The 27,734-nt window shown below is 43.5% G+C and overlaps 1 protein-coding gene across 2 annotated transcripts in view; it reads right to left on the minus strand.

Annotated features, from left to right (window-relative positions):
• Positions 1-27,734, minus strand: part of ST14 (ST14 transmembrane serine protease matriptase) — a 320,066-nt gene that overhangs the window by 26,862 nt on the left and 265,470 nt on the right. For both annotated transcript variants that reach the window (XM_069224467.1, XM_069224468.1), the window contains exon 18: positions 23,699-23,835. In XM_069224467.1, coding sequence (XP_069080568.1) covers positions 23,699-23,835 — 137 coding nt within the window. The remainder of the gene's footprint in view (positions 1-23,698; positions 23,836-27,734) is intronic.

Consider the following 27,734-nt stretch of genomic DNA (forward strand, 5'->3'; position numbering starts at 1 on the left):
AGTGAAGTTGAATGAGTAATTTGCAGGTAAGCTGATATTGCGGTGAGATGTATCTTTATGGAAGAGAAAGCTAGATTTGATTTTTGCAAATGTAGTAAATATCCTACTATATCTTTTGGAGATGCGTGTAATGGCTGAATTTGATTATTCTGGCAGTAATACACAAATCTTTTCCACTTATTTGCATAGCAGTGTCTAGTGGTAGGTTTCCTAGCTTGTTTTATGACCTCCATACATTCTTGTGTGAGGTGTAAGTGTCCGAATTCTAGGATTTCAGGAGCCAAATTGCTAGATTCAAAGATGCTGGATTTGGATGTCTGATCTGTTGTTTGTGTTGTGTTAACAGATCTGGTCTGTTGGGTAGTTTGACATGAGGTACTACTGAAAGGTCTAGTAGTGTTGTGTACCAAGGTTGCCTTGCCCATGTTGGTGCTATTAGTATGAGTTTGAGTTTGTTTTGACTCAACCTGTTTACTAGATATGGAAGGAGAGGGAGAGGGGGAAAAGCGTACGCAAATATCCCTGACCAGTTCATCCATAGGGCATTGCCTTGGGATTGATCTTGTGGGTACCTGGATGCGAAGTTTTGGCATTTTGAGTTTTCCTTTGTTGCAAATAGATCTATTTGAGGTGTCCCCCAAATTTGAAAGTAATTGTTTAGTATTTGGGGGTGAATTTCCCATTCGTGGGTTTGTTGGTGATCTCGAGAGAGATTGTCTGCCAACTGGTTCTGAATCCCTGGAATAAATTGTGCTATTAGGCGAATGTGGTTGTGAATCGCCCAATGCCATATTTTTTGTGTTAGGAGGCACAACTGTGTCGAGTGTGTCCCTCCTTGTTTGTTTAGATAATACATTGTTGTCATGTTGTCTGTTTTGAAAAGAATGTATTTTTGGGTTATTATGGGTTGAAATGCTTTCAGCGCCCGAAATACTGCTAACAGTTCTAAGTGATTTATGTGAAACTGCCTCTGATGTATGTCCCATTGTCCTTGGACGCTGTGTTGATTGAGGTGTGTTCCCCACCCTGTCATGGAAGCATCCGTCGTTATGACGTATTGTGGCACCGGGTCTTGGAAAGGCCGCCCTCGGTTTAAATTTGTACTGTTCCACCATAGAAGCGAGATGTATGTTTGGCGGTCTATCAACACCAGATCTAGAAGTTGACCCTGTGCTTGTGACCATTGTGATGCTAGGCACTGTTGTAAGGGCCGCATGTGCAATCTTGCGTTTGGGACAATGGCTATGCATGAAGACATCATGCCTAGGAGTTTCATTACCATTTTGACTTGTATCTTTTGTGTTGGATACATGGCCTGTATTACCTTGTGAAATGTTTGAACCCTTTGTGGACTTGGAGTGGCAATCCCTTTTGCTGTGTTGATTGTCGCTCCTAAGTATTGCTGTGTTTGACACAGCAAAAGGTGTGACTTCGCGTAGTTGATGGAGAAACCTAGCCTGTGAAGGGTCTGTATGACATATTTTGTGTGCTGTGAACACTGTCTTAGCGTGTTGGTTTTGATTAACCAGTCGTCTAAGTACGGGAACACATGTATTTGCTGCCTTCTGATATGTGCAGCTACTACTGCCAGGCATTTTGTAAAAACTCTTGGCGCAGTTGTTATTCCGAATGGCAACACTTTGAATTGGTAATGTATTCCTTGGAATATGAACCTTGGGTATTTCCTGTGTGAAGGATGTATTGGTATATGGAAATACGCATCTTTTAGGTCTAATGTTGTCATGTAGTCTTGCTGTTTGAGCAGTGGGATTACGTCTTGTAATGTGACCATGTGAAAGTGGTCTGATTTGATGTAGGTATTTAGTGTTCTGAGATCTAGTATTGGTCTCAGAGTTTTGTCCTTTTTGGGTATCAGAAAGTACAGTGAGTAAACTCCTGTGTTTTTTTGTAGATTTGGTACTAATTCTATTGCGTCCTTTTGTAGCAATGCTTGAACTTCTAGTCCTAGAAGATCTATATGTTGTTTAGACATATTGTGTGTTTTCGGTGGGACGTTTGGAGGGAATTGGAGAAATTCTATGCAATAACCATGCTGGATAATTGCTAAGACCCAAGTGTCTGTTGTTATTTCCTACCAAAGTTTGTAAAATTGGCTTAGTCTTCCCCCCACAGGTGTTATGTGATGGGGTTGTGTGACTTGTGAGTCACTGTTTATTTTGAGGAGTTTTGGGGCCTTGGAATTTTCCTCGATTTCTTGGGAATTGGCCCCCTCTATATTGCCCCCGAAAACCTCCCCTCTGATATTGACCCTGGTAAGTAGGCCTTGTTTGTGAGGTTGTGGCTTCTGTGGGTTGACCTCGAAACCCTCCACTAAAAGGTGTTTTTCGAAATGTGCCTCTGCTCTGCGGGGAGTAGAGTGCGCCCATGGCTTTGGTTGTATCGGTGTCTTTTTTGAGTTTCTCAATGGCAGTGTCCACCTCCGGCCCAAACAATTGCTGTTCATTAAATGGCATATTGAGCACAGCTTGTTGGATTTCCGGTTTGAACCCTGAAGTGCGCAGCCAGGCGTGCCTTCGTATTGTGATTGCAGTGTTTATTGTCCTTGCAGCTGTATCTGCTGCATCCATGGAAGACCGTATCTGATTATTTGAGATACTTTGTCCCTCTTCCACCACCTGTTGCGCTCTTTTTTGGAACTCCTTGGGTAAGTGTTCGATGAAATGTTGCATTTCATCCCAATGAGCTCTGTCGTATCTTGCCAAAAGTGCTTGTGAATTGGCAATACGCCATTGATTTGCTGCTTGTGCTGCAACCCTTTTTCCCGCAGCATCAAATTTGCGGCTCTCCTTGTCTGGAGGTGGTGCGTCTCCTGAGGTATGAGAGTTGGCTCTCTTACGAGCTGCCCCGACAACTACTGAGTCTGGTGTTAGTTGTGTTGTAATATAGATTGGATCTGTTGGTGGTGGCTTGTACTTTTTCTCCACCCTTGGATTTATGGCTCTGCCTTTAACTGGATCCTGAAATATTTGTTTTGAATGTCTTAGCATTCCTGGGAGCATGGGAAGGCTTTGGTACTGGCTATGGGTGGAGGATAGGGTGTTAAACAGAAAGTCATCCTCAATTGGTTCAGAATGTAAGGTGACGTTGTGAAATTCGTCTGCTCTTGCGACCACCTGTGTGTAGGATGTACTGTCCTCAGGTGGTGACGGTTTTGTAGGATAGGAGTCTGGGCTGTTGTCAGACACTGGAGCATCGTACAGGTCCCATGCATCGGGATCATCCTGACTCATTGTAGTATGAGCTGGTGAGTGCATCAGTGGTGGAGTTGTTGCTGGTGATGCATGTATTGATGGTGGTGGAGACGGTGGTGGGGTTGTTTTCCTTGCCACCTTTGCCTGTGGTTGCTTGTCCTTTTGTTGAAAGGCAAGTTTCCTTTTTATTTTGATTGGGGGAAGAGTGGTTATCTTCCCTGTGTCCTCATGAATATGAAGCCTTCTTTGCGTGTAGTCAGGCTCTACAGCTTGAAGCTCCTCTCCAAATCTATGTAATTGGGAGGTTAATCCTTGTTCCTCTGTATAGGAAGTAGTTTTCGGCTCCGAGGCTGGATGTTTCGGAACCGAAACCTTTTCGGAAGTCTTTTTAGGCCCTGAAGAAACCTTCTTTGTTTTCGGCGTGGTGTCTCGGTGCCGAAATTCTTCAGTGCAGCTGTCTCTGTGCCGAAGTTTCTGTGTGGCGGTATCTCGACCGGAGTCGGATGACTTCGACACCAGCATGCCCTTTTTCAGTGCCTTGGATCGGTCACCTAGTTTTCAGGTTAAGCCATGGCCTGTTGGCGGTGGCGTCCCCTGGGCTTTTGTGGACTTCTCGTGAGTCTTGATTTTCGACGTCTTACTCACGGTTTTGGCTGTTTCTTCGGCGTCGAGTTCTTCAGAATCCGACTCGTGGACGGAGAAAGCTTCTTCCTCCTCGAAACGATCTTGACCTGTCGGCGTGGACGCCATTTGTAGTCTCCTGGCTCTTCGGTCTCTCAGCGTCTTCCTCGACCGAAACGCTCGACAGGCTTCACAAGTATCCTCCTTGTGCTCGGGGGGACAAGCACAAGTTACAGACCAGATGGTGATCCGTATACGGATACTTGTGATGGCATTTTGGGCAGAAGCGGAATGGGGTCCGTTCCATCAGCCTTGAAGTCGCACGTGGCCGGGCCGACCAGGCCCCGACGGGGGATCGAAAGAATCCCGAAGGGCCACCGGAGCTCTTCAAAATTCGGTGTCGATTTGTTCTAACTAACCCGATACCGAACGCAAACAATGCCGACGTTTTTTTCTGAGATTCTAACTAACTTTCCGACCCGAAACACGGAGCGAAAAGGAACACGTCCGAACCCGATGGCGGGAAAAAAACAATCTAAGATGGAGTCGACGCCCATGCGCAATGGAATCGAAAGGGGAGGAGTCCCTCGGTCTCGTGACTCAAAAAGACTTCTTCGAAGAAAAACAACTTGTAACACCCCGAGCCCAACAGTGTTGTCATGTAGTCTTGTTGTTTGAGCAGTGGGATTACGTCTTGTAATGTCACCATATGAAAGTGGTCTGATTTGATGTAGGTATTTAATGTTCTGAGATCTAATATAGGTCTCAGTGTTTTGTCCTTTTTGGGTATGAGAAAGTACAGAGAGTAAACTCTTGTTCCTTTCTGCTGAATTGGTACTAATTCTATTGCTCCTTTTTGTAGCAATGCCTGGACCTCTAGTCCTAGAAGATCCATGTGTTGTTTTGACATATTGTGTGTTTGCGGTGCAACGTTTGGAGGGAATGTGAGAAATTCTATGCAATAACCATGCTGGATAATTGCCAGTACCCAAGTGTCTGTTGTTATCTCCTCCCAATGTTTGTAAAATTTGCTTAGTCTCCCCCCCACAGGTGTTATGTGTTGGGGATTTGTGACTTGGAAGTCACTGTTTGTTTTGAGGAGTTTTGGGGCTTTGGAACTTCCCTCTATTCTTTTGGAATTGTCCCCCTCTATATTGCCCCCGAAAACTTCCCCGCTGATATTGACTTTGATAAGTGGGCCTTGTTTGTGAGGTTGTGGGTTCTGTAGCTTGTCCTCGAAACCCCCGTCTAAACTGTGTTTTGCGAAATGTGCCTCTGCTCTGTGGGGAGTAGAGTGCGCCCATGGCTTTGGCCGTATCAGTGTCTTTTTAAAGTTTTTCTATAGCAGTGTCCACCTCCGGCCCAAACAACTGCTGTCCATTAAAAGGCATATTCAGCACGGCTTGTTGTATTTCCGGCTTGAATCCTGACGTACGCAACCATGCGTGTCTCCTTACTGTTACTGCAGTATTTACTGTCCTTGCAGCTGTATCTGCTGCATCCATTGCTGACCGTATCTGATTATTTGAGATACTTTTTCCTTCCTCTACCACTTGTTGTGCGCTTTTCTGGAACTCTTTGGGTAAGTGTTCTATGAAATGCTGCATTTCGTCCCAATGAGCCCTATCATATCTTGCCAGAAGTGCTTGTGAGTTGGCAATGCGCCATTGGTTTGCTGCTTGTGCTGCAACCCTTTTCCCTGCAGCGTCAAATTTGCGACTCTCTTTGTCTGGAGGTGGTGCGTCTCCAGAGGTGAGAGAGTTTGCTCTCTTGCGAGCTTCCCCTACTACCACAGAGTCTGGTGTTAATTGCTGCGTGATATACACAGGGTTTGTAGGTAGTGGCTTGTACTTTTTCTCCACCCTTGGAGTTATGGCCCTGCCCTTCACAGGCTCCTGAAACACCTGTTTGGAGTGTTTTAGCATTCCAGGTAGCATAGTTAAGCTCTGGTATTGGCTATGAGCGGAGGATAGTGTATTAAATAAAAAGTCATCCTCAATCGGTTCTGCATGCAAGGTGACATTCTGAAAAGCCGCTGCTCTTGAGACCACCTGCGTGTAGGATGTACTGTCCTCAGGTGGGGACGGTCTCGCTGGGTAACAGTCTGGGCTGTTATCCGATACTGGCGCATCATAAAGGTCCCATGCGTCGTGATCGTCCTGACTCATTGCAGTATGCGTTGGGGATTGCATCAGTGATGGAGTGACTACCGGTGATGTGTGCATTGATGGTGGTGGAGATGGTGGCGGAGTTGTCTGTCTTGCCACTTTTGCCTGTGGCTGCTTGTCCTTTTCTTGAAAGGCAAGCCTTCTTTTCATTTTAATTGGGGGAAGAGTGCTTATCTTCCCTGTGTCCTTTTGAATGTGGAGCCTCCTTTGAGTGTACTCTGGCTCCATTGATTCTAGTTCTTGTCCGAACTTATGTCCTTGCATTTGGGAGGACAATCCCTGTTCCTCTGTGTAGGAACCTGATTTCGGTTCCGAGGCTGGATGTTTCAGAATGGAAACCTTTTCGGTAGCCTTTTTCGGCTCCGACGACACTTTCTTTATTTTTGGCATCGTGGTCTCTCGGTGCCGACCCATTTCGGTGCCGCTGTCTCGTGCCAAACTTGCCCGGAGCCGCTGTCTCGGGCTCGAGATTGCTGTGTGCCGGTATCTTGACCGGAGTCAGATGACTTCGACACAAGCATGCCCTTTTTCGGTGCCGATGATCGATCACCTATTTTACGGGTTAAGCCATGGCCTGTTGGCGGTGGTGTCCCCTGGGCTTTTGTGGTCTTCTTGTGAGTTTTATGTTTCGACGTCTTACTCACGGTTTTAGGTGTTTCTTCTGGATCGAGCTCGTCCGAGTCCGACTCTTGGATAGAGAAGGTATCTTCTTCCTCCTCCAAATGCCTTTGCCCTGTCGGCGCCGACGCCATTTGCAGTCTTCTCGCGCTTCGGTCTCTTAATATTTTCCTAGACCGAAACGCTCGACAGGCTTCACAAGTATCTTCTTTGTGTTCTGGAGACAAACACAAGTTACAGGCCAGGTGCTGATCTGTATACGGATACTTGTTGTGACATTTTGGGCAGAAGCGGAATGGGGTCCGTTCCATCAGGCCGACCAGGCCCCGATGGGGGGATCGAAAAAACCCCGACGGGCCACCGGAGCTCTTCAAAAGTCGGAGTCGATCTGTAGTAACTAAGCCGATACCGAACGCAAACAATACAGTCGAATTTTCCGAGATTCTAACTAACTTTCCGAACCGAAACACGTCCGAACCCGATGGCGGAAAAAAAAACAATCTAAGATGGAGTCCACGCCCATGCGCAATGGAGCCGAAAGGGGAGGAGTCCTTCAATCTCGTGACTCGAAAGACTTCTTCGAAGAAAAACAACTTGTAACACTCCGAGCCCAACACTAGATGGCGGGATGTGCAAGGCATGTGTATCTGCAGCTACACATGCCATCGAACATATATATATATGGAAAATGTCACTTACCACCCACTGTTCGTGGCATGTGGTGCTGCAGATTCACATACTATGCATAGCTCTTCCGACATCTAGAGTTGGGCTCTGAGTGTTACAAGTTGTTTTTCTTCAAAGAAGTCTTTTCAGAGTCACAGGATCGATTGACTCCTCCTCTCAGTTTCAGCTGCTATGGGCATTGACTCCACTGTAGGATTGTTTTCCCGCAAAGGGTGAAGGGAGGAGTGACAGTTTAAGAATACAAAGAGATGTCCATGCAAATGTAAATGTATATACATATGTAGAAATGTAAAACTTTGAACGACTACAGGCTTCCCGTGAGGAGGGAGTGTGCATGTGAATCTGCAGCCCAACATGCCCGAACACATGTACATCGGGAAAGTGACATTTTCGTTCGATGGCATGTGTAGCTGCAGATACACATGCTATGCATAGACTACAAAGCAGTTCGTCCTCCCAAAAAGCGGTGGCTAGCCTGTAGGAGTTGAAGTTGTTTGAAATAGTGTCTTTAAGACAGCCTGGCCTACAGTGGCTTGTTGCTGTGAGAAAACCTCAACACAGAAGTGTTTTATAAATGTATGGGGAGTTGACCATGTGGCTGCTTTACATATCTCAACCATTGGTATATTTCCTAAAAATGCCATTGACGCACCCTTCTTTCTTGTAGACTGCTCTAGGAGTGATCAAAAGGTGTCTTTTTGCTTTTATGTAGCATGTTTGTATGCATCTGACAATCCATTTTGCTAATCCTGGTTTTGATATAGGATTGCCTTTATGTGGTTGTTGGAAAGCAATGAAAAGTTGGTTTGTTTTCCTAAAATCTTTAGTTCTATCTATATAGAACATAGGAGCTCTTTTTAGATCTAGGGTATGAAGAGCTCTTTCTGCCAAAGAGTCTGGCTGTGGAATGAAGACTGGCAATTCCACTGTTTGGTTGATGTGAAAAGGAGATACTACTTTTGGTAGAAATTTTGTATTTGTTCTAAGTACAACTTTATGTTTGTGTACTTGGAAAAAAGGTTCTTCAAGAGTGAACACTTGTATCTCATTAACTCTTCTTAAAGAGGTAATAGCTACAAGGAAGACGACTTTGCATGTTAGAAATTGTATTTGACAAGAGTGCATGGGTTCAAAAGGTGGTCCCATGAGTCTGGTAAGTACTATATTTAAATTCCACGATGGAACAGGTGGTGTTCTAGATGGAATAATGCGTTGTAATCCTTCCATGAAGGCTTTAATAACAGGAACTCTGAATACAGAAGTGTGCTGGATAGTCTAAGTATGCAGATAATGCAGTAAGGTGTAGTATGATGGATGAGAAAGCCAAATTTGATTTCTGCAGGTGAAGTAAATAGCATACAATATGTTGTATAGATGCTGTAAGTATACCTATGTTTTTACATTGACAATAGAAAACAAATCTTTTCCACTTGTTTGCGTAGCATTGTTTAGTAGTAGGTATACAAGCTTGTTTAATTACTTCCATACATTCTGGTGGAAGTTTTAGATAACCAAATTCTATGACTTCAGGAGCCAAATCGCTAGATTGATAGCATTGGGGTTTGGATACCTGATTTGTCCTTTGTTCTTTGTTAACAAATCTGGTCTGTCTGGGAATTTGGAATGTGGTACTACAGACAGATCTAGAAGTGTTGGGTACCAATGCTGGAATGCCCATGTTGGTGCTATGAGTATCATGGTGAGTGATGTTTGATATAGTTTGCTGACCAGAAAGGGAAGGAGTGGGAGAGGGGGAAAAGCACAAGCAAATATCCCTGACCAATTGATCCATAGAGCATAGCCCCTGGATAGGGGATGTGGGTGTCTGGGTGCAAACTTGGGGCATTTTGCATTTTCACTTGTTGCAAATAGATCTATGTCTGGTGTTTCCCACATTTGAAAGTACTCTTGAAGTACTTGGGAGTACATTTCCTATTTGTGTGTGTGTGTTGGTGGTGGTTTCTGCTTAGGAGATCTGCCAGCTGATTGTCTGTCTATCCCTGGAATATATATATGTGCTAGTAGACGAATTGGATTGTATATTGCCCACTTCCAAATTGTTTGGGCTAGAAGGGACAGTTGAGATTAATGTGTCCCGCCCTGTTTGTTGAGGTAATACATAGCTGTCATTTTGTATGTTTTTATGATAACATTCTTCTGTTTGAGAAGAGGTTGAAACACATTTAGGGGAAGAAATACAGCTAATTCTAAGTGCTTTATGGGTAGCTGCTCCTGTTTGGCATCCAATTGCCCTTGAATGGTCTGATTGTTGAGGTGAGCTCCCCAACCTATCATTGATGCGTCTGTTGTGATTATGGACCGAGGCACCAGGGCTTGAAATGACAGGCCCTTCATTAGATTGCTGTGATTCCACCACTGAAGGGACATTTGTATTTGGTGGTCCATCAACAATAGATCTTGATGTTGACCATGTGCCTGCGACAATTGTTGGGAGAGACACTGTTGTAAGGGCCTCATTTTTAGTCTTGCGTGTGGAATAATTGCAATACAGGATGCCATCATTCCTAGAATTTTCATGACAAATCTCAGAGAGTATTGTTGATTTGGTTGTATTTGTGGAATTTGATTTTGGAAAACTTGTATCCTTTGTGTATTTGGATATGCAAGAGCTTGTTGGGTATTTAGTATTGCACCTAAATACGGTTGCATGTGGGACTATAGCTATGCAAGATGCCATCATTCCAAGAATCTTCATGATAAATCTTACAGTGTATTGTTGATTTGGCTGTATGAGTGGTATGAGATTTTGGAAAGCTTGTATCCTTTGTATACTTGATAAGCTAGGGCTTGTTGAGTATTTAGGATAGCACCTAGGTAAGGTTGTACCTGTGCTGGTTGAAGGTGTGATTTTTGGTAATTGAGAGTGAACCCTAATGTGTGCAAGGTTTCTATCACGTAATGAGTTTGTTGTTGGCATTGTGTATAAATTGCTTGATTTTATTAGCCAATTGTCTAGATATGAAAAGATGTGAATGTGTTGTCTCCTTATGTAGGCTTCTATTACTGCTAGACACTTTGTGAACACTCTTGGAGCTGTTGTTATGCCGAATGTCAACACAGTGAACTGGTAGCGCTTTTTTTTGCTTTGACAAACCTGAAGTATTTTCTGTGAGCTGGATGGATGGTTATGAGGAAATACACATCTTTGAGGTCTAAAGCAGTCATGTAATCGTGTTTTTGTAATAGTGGAATGACATCTTGCAGAGTTACCATGTGAACATTTTCTGACCGGATGTATAGATTGAGGGGCCTGAGGTCCAAGATGGGCCTGAGGGTGCCGTCTTTTTTGGGAATGAGGAAGTATAGTGAGTATACTCCTGTTCTTTGTTGAGAATGTGGAACCAATTCTATTGCTTGTTTTAATAGTAGAGATTGTACCTCTTGTTGTAACAGAACGCTGTTTCTGGGGACCAATTGTGGTATTGTGGTGGAATGTTTGGAGGGGTGGAAATTAATTCTAGGCAATAGCCATTGCGGGTAATTGATAATGCCCAATTGTCTGTGGTGATATTTTGCCAATGAGAGTGGAATTGCTGTAGTCTTCCACCCCACAGGAGGTGTGTGGAGTGGAAGGGAGGGAAGGAAGTCACTGTTTAGGTTGTGTTGTTTGCTTAGAGGTTTGGAATTTACCTCTGTTCGTGAAATATTGTCCTCTATAGGACCCTGTAAGCCCACCTCTGATATTGGGTTTGTTGTCCATGCTTTGTTTGGGAGGTGGAAGCATCTGAGGATTGTGGCTTAAAACCTCCTCTAAACTGTGGTCTGCGAAAGGAGCCTCTATATGGGGTGGTGTATGCAGTGCCCATTCCTTTTGCAGTATCAGAGTCCTTCCTCTGTTTCTCAATAGTGGTGTCTACTTCTGGGCCAAAGAGATGCTTCTTGTCAAAAGGCATATTAAGTACTGCCTATTGAATTTCTGGTTTAAAACCAGAGGAGCGTAGCCATGCATGTCTTCTAACTGTGATGGCTGTATTTACACTCCTTGCAGCTGTATCAGCAGCATCAAGGGCAGATCTTTATTATTGCTGATAGCTTGTCCCTCTTCCACCACTTGTTGTGCTCTTTTTTGATGCTCCTTTGGGAGATGCTGTATACGACCTTGCATTTCGTCCCAATGGGCCCTGTCATAACTGGCTAGAAGTTCCTGAGAATTGGCAATTCTCCATTGGTTTGCTGCTTGTGTGCAACTCTTTTCCCAGCAGCATCAAATTTTCTACTTTCCTTATCAGGAGGAGGTGTGTCTCTTGATGACTGGCTGTTTGCCCTTTTCCTTGCCGCACTGACTACTACTGTATCTGGAGGGAACTGATGAGTGATATAATCTGGGTCAGTAGGAGCAGGCTTATACTTTTTATAAATTCTAGGGGTGATGATCCTAGCATTGACAGGTTCATTAAAAATGTGATCTGCATGTTTAACGATTCCTGGTAACATTGGAGACACTGGAATCTGGAATGCGTAGAAGACAGTGTGTTAAATAAAAAGTCTTCATCCAGTGGCTCAGAATGCATGGCCACTCCATGATAAGCTGCTGCCCTGGATATTACTTGGGTGTATGCAGTGGTGTCTTCTGGAGGAGAAGGTTTAGATGGGTAAAGGTCTGGATCATTGTCCGGGATGAGATCAGGGTCATAGAGGTCCCATGGGTCTGCTGTATCTCCATGAGAGTATAAAGTATGTGTTGGAGAAGGCCATGGGGGTGGGCTATTATGAGGTGAGAAAGAGAGCTGTGGAGAGTGAGGAGAAGTATGGAGAGGTAGTGGCTTCTCCGTTTGTTTTTGCACCTTTGCTGGTGGTTGCACAGAGTCTACGTCCTCTTGAAAAGCCAGCTTTCTTTTGGTTTTTAAAGGAGGTGCAGTGAGGATTGCCTTATGTATATGGATTCTTGACTGTCTCTCATCCATAACCTCTAATATTGGTTCAATCTCAGTCTCTTCTTCAGAAGTCTTATGAGATTCCATGATGGGCTTTGCAAGTTGTTTTAATTTTTTGGAAAGTCCTTTTTCCTCTGTATGTGAGGAATTTTTCGAATTTGAGGTGTGTATCTTTTTCGGTCCAGAAAAAGTAGTCTGATGTCTAGGCTCCGAAGCCGACTACCACATTTTTGACTACAAGGAATGGTGTCTTTTACTGGAGTCTGAAGTGGTGCTTTTAATTGATTTACTCGACTCCAAGGGGGACAAGGAATGGCCTTTTCCGGTGCCGACCCCGAAGGACGGTCGCCAGGAGTCTTTTTTCAGGGCCGAACCATGGCCTTCCAGCAGTGGTGTACCCAAGGCCTTCAAATGTTTTTTCTGTAGGGGTGTAGGGGCAGACGTACTCACATCCTGGTCAGCTGTGATGGATCTATCGTCCTCTGACTCTTGTTCGGAATCAGTGTCTCGGATGGAGATTCCCGTCTGCGCCTGCTCTTCCTCCATGATGTCAAGATATTCGCTGCTTTTCAACGCCATTTTGAGTCTTTGGGCTCTGCGATCTCTCAGGGTCTTCTTTGACCGAAATAATAGACAGGCCTCACAACCTTCCTCCCGAGGGTCTGGAGAAAGGCAGAATCGGAATGGAGTCGGATCCATCAGGCTTTCCACGCAGTAGGCCCTAATAGGCCCGAGTTGGGCGCACGTTCCAAAGGGCGAGATGAAGGTTTCAACAGTGCTACCGGTTTGATGCTAGATGGGAAACGCGATCAAAACAATACCGACGAATAAGTAGGTTTTCTGAAGTTTTCCTAATCGAAATCTTGGAGTGAGAGGAAACACGTCCGAACCCAACCGCAGAAACAAAACAATCTAACAATGGAATCAATGCCCATGTGCACTGAAACCAAGAGGAGGAGTCACTCGATCCTGTGACTCCGAAAAGACTTCTTAGAAAAAAAACAACTTGTACCACTCCGAGCCCAACACTAGATGTTGGAAGAGCTATGCATAGCATGTCTATCTTCAGCTACACATGTCATTGAACACACACACACACACATATATATATATATATATATATGGAAAATGTCACTTACCCAGTGTACATCTGTTCGTGGCATTAGTTGCTGCAGATTCACATGCTTTGCACATCCTGCCATCTAGTGTTGGGCTCGGAGTGTTACAAGTTGTTTTTCTTCGAAGAAGTCTTTTCGAGTCACGAGATCGAGGGACTCCTCCCATTTCGGCTCCATTGCGCATGGGCGTCGACTCCATCTTAGATTGCTTTCCCCGCAGAGGGTGAGGTAGGAGTTGTGTATTATAGTAATAGTGCCCATGCAATGGAGTGAATATGTATGTACATAATGTAGTTTAAAGTGATATATTTACAAATTTACAAATGTTCAAGATCAACTTCTAAACAGCTACAGGCTCCCGGGGAGGCGGGTGGGCGCATGTGAATCTGCAGCAACTAATGCCACGAACAGATGTACACTGGGTAAGTGACATTTTCCGTTCGATGGCATGTGTAGCTGCAGATACACATGCTTTGCATAGACTAGTAAGCAGTTCTCTCCCCAAAAGCGGTGGTTCAGCCTGTAGGAGATGAAGTTGTTTGAAACAATGTTTGTAGTACTGCTTGGCCTACTGTGGCTTGTTGTGCCGTTAACACATCCACGCAGTAGTGTTTGGTAAACGTATAAGGCGTAGACCATGTGGCTGCCTTACATATTTCAGTCATTGGAATATTTCCTAGAAAGGCCATGGTAGCACCTTTTTTTGTAGTTCAGTGTGCCCTCAGTGTAATAGGCAGTTCTCTTTTTGCTTTGAGATAACAGGTTTGAATGCATTTAAATATCCATCTAGCAATGCCTTGTTTTGAAATTGGATTTCCTCTATGAGGTTTTTGGAAAGCAATAAATAATTGTTTTGTTTTCCGAATTTTTTTTGTTCTGTCAATGTAGTACATTAACGCTCTTTTGATGTCTAATGTATGTAGTGCTCTTTCAGCTACCGAATCTGGCTGTGGGAAGAACACTGGTAGTTGGTAGTTCTACTGTTTGATTCAAGGTGATATGACTTTTGGTAAGAATTTAGGATTTGTTCGTAAGACTACTTTATGCTTGTGTATCTGAATAAATGGTTCTTGTATGGTAAATGCTTGTATCTCACTTACTCTCCTTAGAGATGTGATAGCAATTAGAAATGCAACGTTCCTTTTTTTTTTTTTATTGGAAAGAATCATACAACAAATATATTCTTACATCACTTTACACTGAAAACATAACATTCTGAGCCGATAGTGGAGAAGCAGACAGGGGAAAGAGAGATAGATGGGGGGGGTTATTTACACGCTATTCATTGTGAGTCCGAATCCAGACCTGAGGTGGCTCCCATATTGCCTTCCCTTTCCTCCTGGCGTGTTTCCCCTTGCGTTCATATAATGCCATCTCCAGATGATATACAGCAAGCAGCCTGGCCAACCATTGCTGCCAAGACGGGGTCGTACATTCAGCCATGCGGATGATATACATATTCGATACACTGCCATGGCTACAAAAAAACATGCTCTATGTGAACCATCCAAATCGCCGGTTACCCCGAGAACCATAATCTCGGGAGTAAGGACGAAATCACAACCCAAAACCTCCTTCAAAACCGATTGAATACCTTCCCTCGAGGCCTCCAATTCCCCACATGTAGCCATCATATGTACGATATCAGTGCCATACCTCCCACATCTTGGACAGTTTGTTCCTGCCATACACCCCCATTTGGCAAGGTGAGCTGGGGTATGATACAGGTCGAATATAGTCTTATAATGCTGCGCTTGCAAGGAAGAAGATAATAAAATGGTACATCCCAGCTCCAATAACCTCATAAAATTATTACTTCCATCCACCAGTAGTTTATTCCACTTCTCCTTATACTTCTCTAGATCATCTAGCTGATCCGCCTGCATTAAAGGGTAAATTGATCTGATTGTTATATTAGGATTGGCAAGGATATTTTTCAACATGTGGTTACTTCTAAATCCCTGCACACCTCCTGTTTTTTTCCCTAAAAAATCCCGTATCTGTAAATATTTAAAAAAGTCCCTTTGCTCAAGACCATACTGCTCCTGTCAATCTCCAAATGCCTTCACCCCGAAATTATCAAAGAGATTCCCTAATCTACTTATGCCTAAAAAAGCCCAATTTGCCATGTATTTATCCTGAAAAATCTCAGGGAGCGATGGATTCTTCTCAATCATGGTATAATGATTACATCTACCGAGTCCTTTCTTCTTATACCATACTCGCCAGCACTTATATGCTGCTCCCAAAACCTTAAATCTAGTTTTCTTATAGTATCCAGGCTCATGATATGTTACCAGACACCCATTGGTTTCTAATCCTATCTGCAACTCATAAATACTAGGGCAATCTACTTCCGTAATTCCTTCTTTCTTGGGACCCCATAATGGACGCATGTACTGAAAAGCTGCTGCCATTTGATATAATTTTATATTCGGTAACGACCACCCCCCCTTTCTCGAGAAAGAGACATAAATTTGCTTGCTCTTCTACACTTACCATATGCCCAAATAAATCTCATAATCACTCTTTCTATCTCTTTAAATCGAAGATTATTAAAGCTCAATGGTATGGCCCGAAAAAGATACAGCAGTTTAGGAAGGAGGATCATTTTCACCATATTACACCTCCCCACAATAGTCAGATGTAAATTATTCCATCTGCGCATATCTTCTCTGGCTTTCCCCAATATAGGATCTATATTCAGATTAACAATTTCATTTATCATTGGTGTAATATGGATACCTAAATATACTGCACATGATCCACCCTCCGACTGTCTTTGGTGTTTGTGAATTGATTAGCCAGCAACTGCGTTTTAGCGCTATTTAACAAGTATCCAGAGAACTTTCCAAATTTTGTTGTCACCTCTTGAACCTCTCTCAATGCTGAGTCGGGGGAGGGCGTTAAAATGGCTATATCATCTGCATATGCTAATACTTTTGTATCCCATCCCAGCCTATGTACTGGTGGAATCTTACTATTTGCCTCCAACTGTCTGAGCAAAGGGTCTATATACAATGCAAACAAGAGGGGGGAGCATGGGCATCCCTGCCTAGTGCCTCTCCTGATCACAATACTCTCGGATTGTCCTCCCATTAACTGTATTTTCACGACCAGTGATCTATATAGAGCCCTTACTGCTGTAATAAATTTCTTCCCTAACCCATAATATTCCATAACATACCACAGATAATAGAAATGCAACTTTCCATGTTAAGTATTGCATTTTAACATGAGTGCATAGGTTCGAAAAGTGGACCCATGAGTCGAGTTAATACAATGTTGAGGTTCCACGAAGGAACTGGTGGTGTTCTTGGTGGTATAATTCTCTTCAGGCCTTCCATAAACGCTTTTATGACTGGTATCCTAAATAATGAAGTTGAGTGCGTAAATTGCAGATAAGCTGAAATTGCGGTAAGATGTATTTTAATGGATGAAAAAGCTAGCTTTGACTTTTGCAAATGTAGTAAGTAGCTTACAATGTCTTTAGCAGATGCGTGTAACGGCTGGATTTGATTATTATGGCAATAATAAACAAATCTTTTCCACTTATTTGCATAGCAATGTCTAGTGGTTGGTTTCCTAGCTTGTTTTATGACCTCCATACTTTCCTGTGTAAGGTTTAAGTGTTCAAATTTTAAGATTTCAGGAGCCAAATTGCTAGATTCAGCGATGCTGGATTTGGGTGTCTGATCTGTTTGTGTTGAGTTAACAGATCTGGTTTGTTTGCTAGTTTGACATGAGGCACTACTGAGAGGTCTAGTAGTGTTGTGTACCAAGGTTGTCTTGCCCAAGTTGGTGCTATTAGTATGAGTTTGAGTTTGTTTTGACTCAATTTGTTTACCAGATATGGAAGGAGTGGGAGAGGGGGAAAAGCGTATGCAAATATCCCTGACCAACTCATACATAACGCATTGCCCTGAGACTGATCCTGTGGGTATCTGGATGCAAAGTTTTGGCATTTTGCGTTTTCTTTTGTTGCAAATAGGTCTATTTGTGGTGTTCCCCATCTTTGGAAGTAAGTGTTTAGTATTTGGGGGTGAATCTCCCATTCGTGGATCTGTTGGTGATCCAGAGAAAGATTGTCTGCTAACTGATTCTGAATCCCTGGAATAAACTGTGCTATTAGGCGAATGTGGTTGTGAATCGCCCAATGCCATATTCTCTGTGCCAGGAGACACAACTGTGTTGAGTGTGTTCCTCCTTGTTTGTTCAGATAATACATCGTTGTCATGTTGTCTGTTTTGACAAGGATGTGTTTGTGACTTATTATGGGTTGAAATGCTTTCAACGTTAGAAATACTGCCAGTAGTTCTAAGTGATTTATGTGAAACTGTCTTTGCTGAGTGTCCCATTGTCCCTGGATGCTGTGTTGATTGAGGTGTGCTCCCCACCCTATCATGGAGGCATCTGTAGTTATTACGTATTGAGGCAATGGGTCTTGGAAAGGCTGCCCTTCGTTTAAATTTATATTGTTCCACCATAGAAGCGAGGTGTATGTTTGGCGGTCTATCAACACTAGATCTAGAAGTTGACCCAGTGCCTGTGACCATTGTGATGCTAGGCACTGTTGTAAGGGCCGCATGTGCAATCTGGCGTTTGGGACAATGGCTATGCATGAGGACATCATGCCTAGTAGTTTCATCACCATCTTGACCTGTATTTTTTGTTTTGGATACATGGCCTGTATTACAATGTGAAATGCTTGTACCCTCTGTGGACTTGGAGTGGCAACCCCTTTTGTTGTGTTGATTGTCGCCCCTAAGTATCGCTGTGTTTGACACGGCTGAAGGTGTGACTTTGTGTAGTTGAGTGAGAAACCTAATTTGTGGAGGGTTTCAATGACATACTTTGTGTGTTGTGAACAGCGTTCTTGCGTGTTGGTTTTGATTAACCAATCGTCTAGGTACGGGAACACGTTTATTTGCTGTCTTCTGATATGCGCAGCTACTACTGACAGTCATTTTGTAAAAACTCTTGGCGCAGTTGTTATCCCAAATGGCAACACTTTGAATTGGTAAAGTACCCCTTGAAATACAAACCTTAGGTACTTTCTGTGTGAAGGATGTATCGGTATATGGAAGTATGCATCCTTTAGGTCTAGTGTTGTCATGTAGTCTTGTTGTTTGAGCAATGGGATTACGTCCTGTAATGTCACCATGTGAAAGTGATCTGATTTGATGTAGGTATTTAACGTTCTGAGATCATATATAGGTCTTAGAGTTTTGTCCTTTTTGAGTATGAGAAAGTACAGAGAGTAAACTCCTGTTCCTTTCTGATGAATTGGTACTAATTCTATTGCTTCTTTTTGTAACAACGCTTGGACCTCCAGTTGTAGAAGATCCATGTGTTGTTTTGACATATTGTGTGTTTTCGGTGGGACATTTGGAGGGAAATTGAGAAATTCTATGCAATAACCATGCTGGATAATTGCTAGGACCCAAGTATCTGTTGTTATTTCCTCCCATTGTTTGTAGAACTTGGTTAGCCTTCCCCCCACAGGTGTTATGTGTTGAGGATTTGTGACGTGTAAGTCACTGCTTGTTTTGTGGAGTTTTGGGACTTTGGAACTTCCCTCTACTTTTTTGGAACTGTCCCTCCCCTTCTATAATGTCCCCGAAAACTTCCCCGCTGATATTGGCTCTGATAAGTGGGCCTTGTTTGTGAGGTTGTGGGTTCCGTGCTCTGTCCTCGAAACTGTGTTTTACGAAAAGTGCCTCTGCTCTGTGGGGAGTAGAGTGCGCCCATGGCTTTGGCCGCATCAGTGTCCTTTTTAAGCTTTTCGATGGCAGTGTCTACCTCCGGCCCAAACAACTGCTGTCCGTTAAATGGCATTTTCAGCACGGCTTGTTGAATTTCCGTCTTGAACCGTTATGTACGCAGCCATGCATGTCTCCTTATTGTCACTGCTGTGTTTACAGTTCTAGCAGCTGTGTCTGCTGCATCCATTGCTAACCGTATCTGATTGTTTGAGATACTCTGTCCTTCTTCCACCACTTGCTGTGCTCTCTTTTGGAACTCCTTGGGCAAATGTTCTATAAAGTGTTGCATTTCGTCCCGATGAGCCCTATCGTATCTGGCCAACAAAGCCTGTGAGTTTGCAATACGCCACTGGTTTGCTGCCTGTGCCGCCACCCTTTTCCCTGTCGCGTCGAACTTACGACTCTCTTTATCTGGAGGTGGGGCATCTCCTGAGGTGTGTGAGTTCGCCCTCTTGCGAGCTGCCCCTACTACCACTGAGCCCAGTGTTAACTGTTGTGTGATGTACACGGGGTCTGTTGGTGGCAGTTTATATTTTTTCTCCACTCTTGGAGTAATGGCCCTTCCTTTTACAGGCTACTCAAACACTTGTTTGGAGTGTTTTAGCATGCCAGGTAGCATGGGGAGACTCTGGTACTGGCTGTGTGTGGACGACAGTGTATTAAATAGGAAGTCGTCTTCAATTGGCTCTGCATGCAGGCTGACATTATGAAACGCCGCTGCCCTTGACACCACCAGTGCGTAGGCTGTACTATCTTCTGGTGGTGACGGTCTAGCTGGATAACAGCCAGGACTGTTATCTGATACTGGTGCATCATAAAGATCCCACGCGTCTGGATCATCCTGGCTCATTCCTGTACGAGTTGGGGATTGCATCATTGGTGGAGTGGCTACCGGTGATGGTTGCGGAGACGGTGGCGGGGTTACTTGTTTAGCCACCTTTGCCTGTGGCTGCTTGTCTTTCTCTTGGAAGGCAAGTTTGTGTTTCATTCGAATCGGAGGGAGAGTGCTGATCTTTCCCGTTTCTTTTTGGATGTGGAGCCTTCTTTGGGTGTAGTCTGGCTCCATTATCTCCAGTTCCTGTCCAAATCTATGTGTTTTCATTTGTGAGGACAGGCCTTGTTCCTCTGTGTAGGAACTTGATTTCGGTTCCGAGGCCGGATGTTTCGGTATCGAAACCTTTTCGGCTGCCTTTTTCGGTTCCGACAACACTTTTTTGCTCTTCGGCGTACAGATTTCTCGGTGCCGACTTGGTTCGGTGCCGCTCTCTCGGTGCCGAGATTGCTCTGACCCGGTTTCTGGGGGTCGAGTGTGCTCTGTGACGGTATCTCAACCGGAGTCGGATGACTTCGACACATGCATGCCCTTTTTCGGTGCCAATGCCCGGTCACCTATTTTTCGGGTTAAGCCATGGCCTGTTGGCGGTGGCGTCCCCTGGGCTTTACTGGTTTTTATGCGAGTCTTGTGTATCGATGTCTTACTCACGGTTTTCGGCATCTGTTCAGGATCGACCTCTTCAGAGTCCGAATCCTCGATGGAGAAGGCGTCCTCTTCTTCCTCCATGTGTTTTTGTCCTGTCGGCACCGACGTCATCTGTAATCTTCTTGCTCTTCGGTCCCTTAAAGTCTTTCTGGACCGAAATGCTCGACAGGCCTCACAGGTATCCTCTTTGTGTTCTGGCGACAAACACGAGTTACAGACCAGATGCTGATCTGTGTAAGGATACTTGTTGTGGCATTCGGGGCAGAAGCGGAATGGGGTCCGTTCCATTAGCCTTGAAGACGCACGCGGTCGGGCCGACCAGGCCCCGGCGGGGAATCGAAAACCCCGAAGGGTCGCCGGAACTCTTCCGAATTCGGTGTCGATCTGTTGCATCTAACCCGATACCGAACGCAAACAATACCGTCGCATTTTCTGAGTTTTTCACTAACTTTCCGAACCGAAGAGCGGAGCGAAAAGGAACACGTCTGAACCCGATGGCGGAAAGAAAACAATCTAAGATGGAGTCGACGCCCCTGCACGATGGAGCCGAAATGGGAGGAGTCCTCGATCTCGTGACTCGAAAAGACTTCTTCGAAGAAAAACAACTTGTAACACTCCGAGCCCAACACTAGATGGCGGGATGTGCAAAGCATGTGTATCTGCAGCTACACATGCCATCGAACATATATATATATATCTCATGAGACTCCACAACCCGTAGACAGTTGCCGCCAGATGGGATGTCGTTATAAGAACACCAAAAACTCTATCTTTGAGCCCTGAAGAAGTCTGTATGGACAAAACACGTTGGCTATGGCTAGTATGATTACCACAAGTTTGAGGATAATATGCTTACTACAAACTTGAAGAACATGTTTATGGGCAATGATTGTCATGAATAAATAAAGACTTTTCTCATGAACAATTAAGTGGTGGAAAATTTCAATATATGGCATCCCACAAGGATGTGTGATATAAAAATAATCCTCTACTATAATAAGGAATATGTGTGTGCGGAGTCTCATGATAATTCTGCCTTACCAGGAATTTGTCCTGATGTTTTGTGGGTTAGGGGGCTGGTCCTCAAGACTCGTGCACCATGTACATGGACACATTTTCAACTTCGCAGAGTGCAAAGGTGCAGCAGGGATCGCCTCTGCCCTTTTTTCCTTAGGGAGGATAATTGGCACCTGCTGACTAATGAGCTTCTCATTTTCTTTTGTGTGTGCAGAGCACTTGGAACAATGCCACGCATTGCGGAGGTAACAGTCGTCACACATGCTTAACATGCAGTTAGGTGGGGGAGGGTCTGATAGGCGACCCGAGGTACACAAGGTTCAACCCCTCTACTCAATCGCAATACAATCACCCTACCCAGCCAAGGCGCCTTCTGGGGCCTACCCATGGAATGGTATTTAACCTGCAACACCGTGAAGTGAGTGTTTACATTGTTTTACACACAAACATGTGATAACAGCCAGTAGATAACAGCGCGTGACCTCCTACCTTACCTTCTGCCCATCATGGTCCATAGGTGGGCACCAATAAGAGCACAGGAGATCAAGCTGCTCTCGCCAGACGTGCATGTTTATGACGCCTACACTTTTCTCATTAGAATCAGTGACAGAGCGATGATTCGGTGTGAATGTTAGTCTCCACTTAAAATGCAAGTGAAGAGAACAACGCAGAAGAGAAGGATAGTAAGGATAGTAAGAGAGGATGGGAAGTGGGAGGGCAGTCAGTCTTCCAGGGGTGATTCAACAATTAATACAAATCGTGAAATGAGCAGAAGGCAAACAAAGCAAGCGCTGTGCAGGCAAAACCTACACAAAAAAAAAAGTTTCACAAAAGCAGATGAAACAGTACTTGGGCTTCCGGACACCGATAAGAGCAAACACACGAGGAACAAGCATTGGTAAATGCAAGAAATAGAATGCTACAGCCAATAGAAAGGGAGGAAAAGTAAGTGACAAGCACAGGAACCAATTAAAAGCAGGGGCAGGATGTAAGCCCCTTAAATTCATATTGAATACAATAGATTTCACAAGAACAGCACAAGCGTAAAAAATGGCTCCTAAAAACGGAAGACCTTTCTGTCCAAAAGATATCTAACAATGATCTGACAGACTTTGATACTCATCTCTCATGGATACACTAACCAGTTGCTTGCATTCATCCTTCTCTTGTCCCTTTCTCCTTTGTGACTCTTGTGCGCCTTTCCCTTTCACTACTTCTTCACTCTCCTTTTGTCTTTACCCCCACCCCTTGATGATTCACCTACCTTGTTATATGTCATCATCCTTTTCAAATCGCCCTCCTTTACCCTCTCCCAACTTCATTTATACTGAAAGTTCCTGTTTTATTGTAAACATAACCTGCATATATAATTCTAGTTTTCTGTACAGTGCTCAAATATCCCCTGAGGAAGTGGCACTGTTGAAAATTATACGAATAAACAGATGCATTACTCTACTCATTAAGGAGGACACCAAAACACTTGCCCACATGAAAAACATATCGCTGATCCCTCTAAACAAACTAAATAACAAAATTATAAAGTTAATGCATTTTGACCCTCTTGCAAACTCGCCACGCTACACACTGAAGTCAAGTGGCCTAATTCAGAGTCAAATTACCACTGGTCAGTCCGCATAACAGCTTAAAGCTTCCCACGGGACCACTCTGCAATTCTAACAATTACTTTATGAGAAAGTGTGCTAATCATTCGCCAATGCACTCTGATGCCTCATCCGGTTTATATACCCAAGTGATATTTTGCTAATGAGGCCTAATCAGGCCGAAACTGGTCCGGGCTTGCCTGTGTTCCAATTTGGAGGGGACATTCTTTTAGGAGCACAACAAAGACTTATTTGCAGTTGGTGAAACAATTTGGGCTGGCATGGGCCACAAGTGAATTAATTCAAGCATTCCACCCATCGTATGGTTCTTCACCAGGTTTGTGATGTATTATATCAAGGCAATACAATTTTCCAGATAGTGAAGAACAGTCTATACTGAAAAAAGTGGTACTTGGAATCCTAGAGCCTGGAAATCCATAGAAAATGAAGAAAGTGATCTCTACTAGATCAACACATCACAGAGAGTGACTGATAGGATTAGACAGACTGGCTTACCTGGCAAGCATCAATACCTCCACTAAGAAAGCCTGCACACATCATTCGGGGAGTCAGCTGGTTGTCCATGACTCGATTACACTCTGACTGGTTTATTACGCGAATCTCAGCCTTCTGCAGGACAGCAGCTCCAGTACCTGTGACAAACAGAATCACTATGAAAGGACCACAGGGCTGGGCATCATCAAGCATACAATATTAGGGTCACACAATATACCACTCATCTCACCATAAGCTACATTTTGAATGCAAAAGTGAAATAAAGGGCCTGGGAGCGACTGTAGGTGAAGGAACCTTCCTTTTAACGTAGCTATAAGTTGTTCTGTTTCTTCAAATTGTTCCTAATGTCACACTGAAAAGGCTAAACGTGATGCAGAGTAGGACTAGCTATCAAATGACTCTTTGGAAATGTAGACATGATGATAAAGTGGAAGATGATCTGCACGCATGGGATGACCTCTGCTGACTAAGTTTCTGGGATGGGGATTGGGGGGTGGGGGGGGGGGGGGGTGGGGGGGAATAAATCGCAGTAGGTTTCCTCTGAGGATGAGGAGCAAGCACATACTGTCACTTTAGTGCCTGCAGTAGCATGATAGGAGAGTTTTGGGACGTGACAACTACATTTTCCTTATATTTTTCTGTGGCCCTTACCTGGTGATCACTTCTTGCTGCATGTCAAATGTTGGGGGATGGCTGTAGTTAGGGGTTATCTTATTCTTTGTGTGTGTATTGTTGTATTTCAGCTGCAAACAATAAAATATGTCTTCAAAAAGATCAGATCACTACCAATTTATGGTTTACAATACATCAACTGAAAGTCATTTAGACATACAAAATGAATATATTTAGCGGTCTTCCTTCCTACTTTATACTTTAGGGATAATTGCTTATCATGCTTCTATACATGTATGAATGCCAGTTTATTGTCGCCAATAACCTGGATGCATTAGCAGGGGCAAAATATATTATTCAAAAATGCATATGTGGGGTACAACAAGTCGAAGCAAGCAGCATTCATTTATTTAGAATTACATTGCATTCAAAGACAACATTATGAATGTCTAAGAGAAATGCATCCAAAGGAAAAACTATTCGACAGCTAAAACAAATGGTGATATGTACTATTTACTGGTTGCATAATACTGGTCACAATTTGAAACCAGTACCCATTGCCCATTAAAGAATTTTAAGAACAACTTATGTACTAATATGTTAGTTCTTAAAACTCTTAATCAAACCACCATGTCTCTGATTGCTTTTTAATAAAGCAATTTTTTTTTTAATGCAGACTCCTTTCCTTAAAGGAAGCTGGACTATGCTTGAAAATAAAGGTTTTTAAAACTTTAAGAGGAGACAGGGGTTTTACATTCACAAAGGGAAAGGGGATCCTTCCTTTTTGAGAATGGGTTACCGCTACATTTGAGATCAGTTAAAAAAAAAAAAAAATACCCTTTCTAGATATGGAATCCGTATCCACTCGGCATCCCATTTTAGGAGTCAGAAACACCTTTCTGACTCCTAGAATGGGATTAGCATATAAGAAAACATATTTTAACAGTTACAAATGCCAACACTGAGCTACTGTGACCATTAAAATGCTTAGTACATCTGGCTCTAAATTCTCAGACTAGTTAAGCCTGACCTTTATTACTTCGATTCTTCCTTCTTTGTCCCAGTGTTTATATCTGAAGTAAGCCAGCTTCATGAGTTTGGCCTTCCATCTTACTTTCGTTTTAAAATAAGGCTTGGCACACCTTTTCTCACTACACCAAGATACCAAACATTGGTGGGTCTATAAAAGGAAACTCAACTCAGCCACATCCTGATCAATTTCCCTACTACATGATGGATCAAGGCAGCCACAACACCAATGAGAGGGAGATCAGTGCAAGGGTACTGAGAAAATGAAGACGAATCAGACTACTGAATACAGTCAATAAATTTATCTGAATATGTCCTCCTCATCCTTTTCTTCATCTCAGTCCCTATTCTTTAGGGATAGATCAAAGTGCCTTGTCTTACATGTGATTCTAGAGAAATAGAAATGTGCCACTTTTCTAGCAACGGGCTATTTCTCTAGATTACTACAAATGAACATGTCCAAATCTGTCTGATTCATGAAACAAAGGAAGACTCCTTTGAGTAAAACAATGTGCTCTTCTGCCCTGCATCCCTTTGTAAGTAGAGCCATACAACATAGAGCCAATGAGGGGTCCAGCTAAAGAATGCCCAGGAAGGTTCACCCCACATCTCAGGAGAAGCTTCTCCAGGATTCAAACTCAATGGTAATAAAATAAAGATAACTTAACACTTATTATTCTTAATAACAATAGAGTTTCCTGTGGAGTTCCTTCTGACAGAGGGACCACCAATCTGTATGCATTAATGGAAGAATGGAGGAATGCAATATGAAACTGTCAACTACCACTGCTGCTGACCAACGGCAAGGGTTCAAAACCAAATGGGTTTTCGAAGATTGTTCTAAAGTACATCTACCAGCGTGTGCTAAAAGTTCCTTTAGAGTGGATTCGTTTTAATGTCACTACACTACAAGTAAGGCTTCATGTGGTCACCCCAAAGGCAGTACTGCAACACCAGGCTAGCTGCCAACATCAAAACCACAAGCATGACACTAAAAAAAGAAAGATGCTCAATGGTGGTTGTCAGGCCCTATTGAAGAATGTCTCTTTTTACAAGCTTCAAATGTGAAAATGTACAGGCTTAGTGAAGAAACAACATACAAGCACAACTTGAACCTTTAACAGCTCAACCTATTGGGACTACAGAATAGTGTACACCCTCTCACTCTAACTCATCCAAATACATTGAGAGAGACCTTAATCATGTTTATTCGAGATTCACAACAGTCTAAGATATACCACAACTCTGACACTATGAATCTAGTATTGTAGTCAAGATACAGCTGTTTCCAGAAACATAGTAGAAGAGACCAGAGATCGTGAGATGTATGTCTCATGTTGTGTACTCCAGTTTTATTTGTACATATTTATTTATATATCTATTTTATATACTGTTTTGAGGTGCATATATTTGATGAAACTTTGTATTCTGGAATAAACAGAGTGATAGTGCCAATAGGAAAGCACTGATTGCTCAAAAGTACTGAGACTTGGAGGTGCAAACTTTGCATTCAGTGGTACTCCTGTACTGCAGTCACTGAGTGGTTGTAAACCAGTTCTACTGGGATAGAAAGGGGAATCACTCCAAATACTGGAACATTATGTTTCCTTTCGATGGAATACCTAGCCCTGTGACCCATGGGACCAATCAACATTTAGAGGTGTTAGGTGCTGCGAACTGCACAGCTTGGTTAAGAGCTACAGGATGCCACAGATGAACCATACTACATTGTGCCTCATTTCCTACTCACTTTATCGTTTGAGTGAAAGAAACACATGTTGGAGAAAAAAATCTGTATTAGTTCAAGAGAGTGCAGCTTCTGGTTGGATTTTGAGTGTGGGGAATGGAAACCTGTCCTTTGTCGAAAAAAATGTGGTATAGGGCTGAACATTATGAACATGGGCACATGGCAGGTATGTGCAACAGGCCCCTACTGGTGTCATAAGAATTTATGTCCAATGGAAAATGGTCTGAAACATATTATATGCAAAGTGAGGAATACATGCTTCCACTGCCCTAACTGAGCCTCTCAACTGCCATAAAACTGGTGATTAGTCTGGAGATGCTTAACCCATTTTGGCGGAAGAAACCCACCAGCTCTTCAGCAACTGAAGAGGTGCTAATGGCCAGGACACTTTAAAGAAGTTGGGACTTTACAAGAGGGTCCGCCTGCAAGCCCCACTCCCAAAACCTGAAGATATTGGGAAACAAACCCTATTGCAAGGGGAGAAAGTGCTCTTACTTGCTGTAAGTGGGAGCCCTTACTTATACAGTCCAGCACTCCAATACAGGATGTCCGAAATGGACACATATGACGTCTGAAGAAAATTGCGCTCCACCTGAACCAAGGAAACTGGCAGAATCCAAAGTGTGTCCCTGAGGCACACCCCCAGGT

This window comes from Pleurodeles waltl, chromosome 3_1 (assembly GCF_031143425.1).
Source record: "Pleurodeles waltl isolate 20211129_DDA chromosome 3_1, aPleWal1.hap1.20221129, whole genome shotgun sequence".
In the NCBI taxonomy this organism is placed as follows: Eukaryota; Metazoa; Chordata; class Amphibia; order Caudata; family Salamandridae; genus Pleurodeles; species Pleurodeles waltl.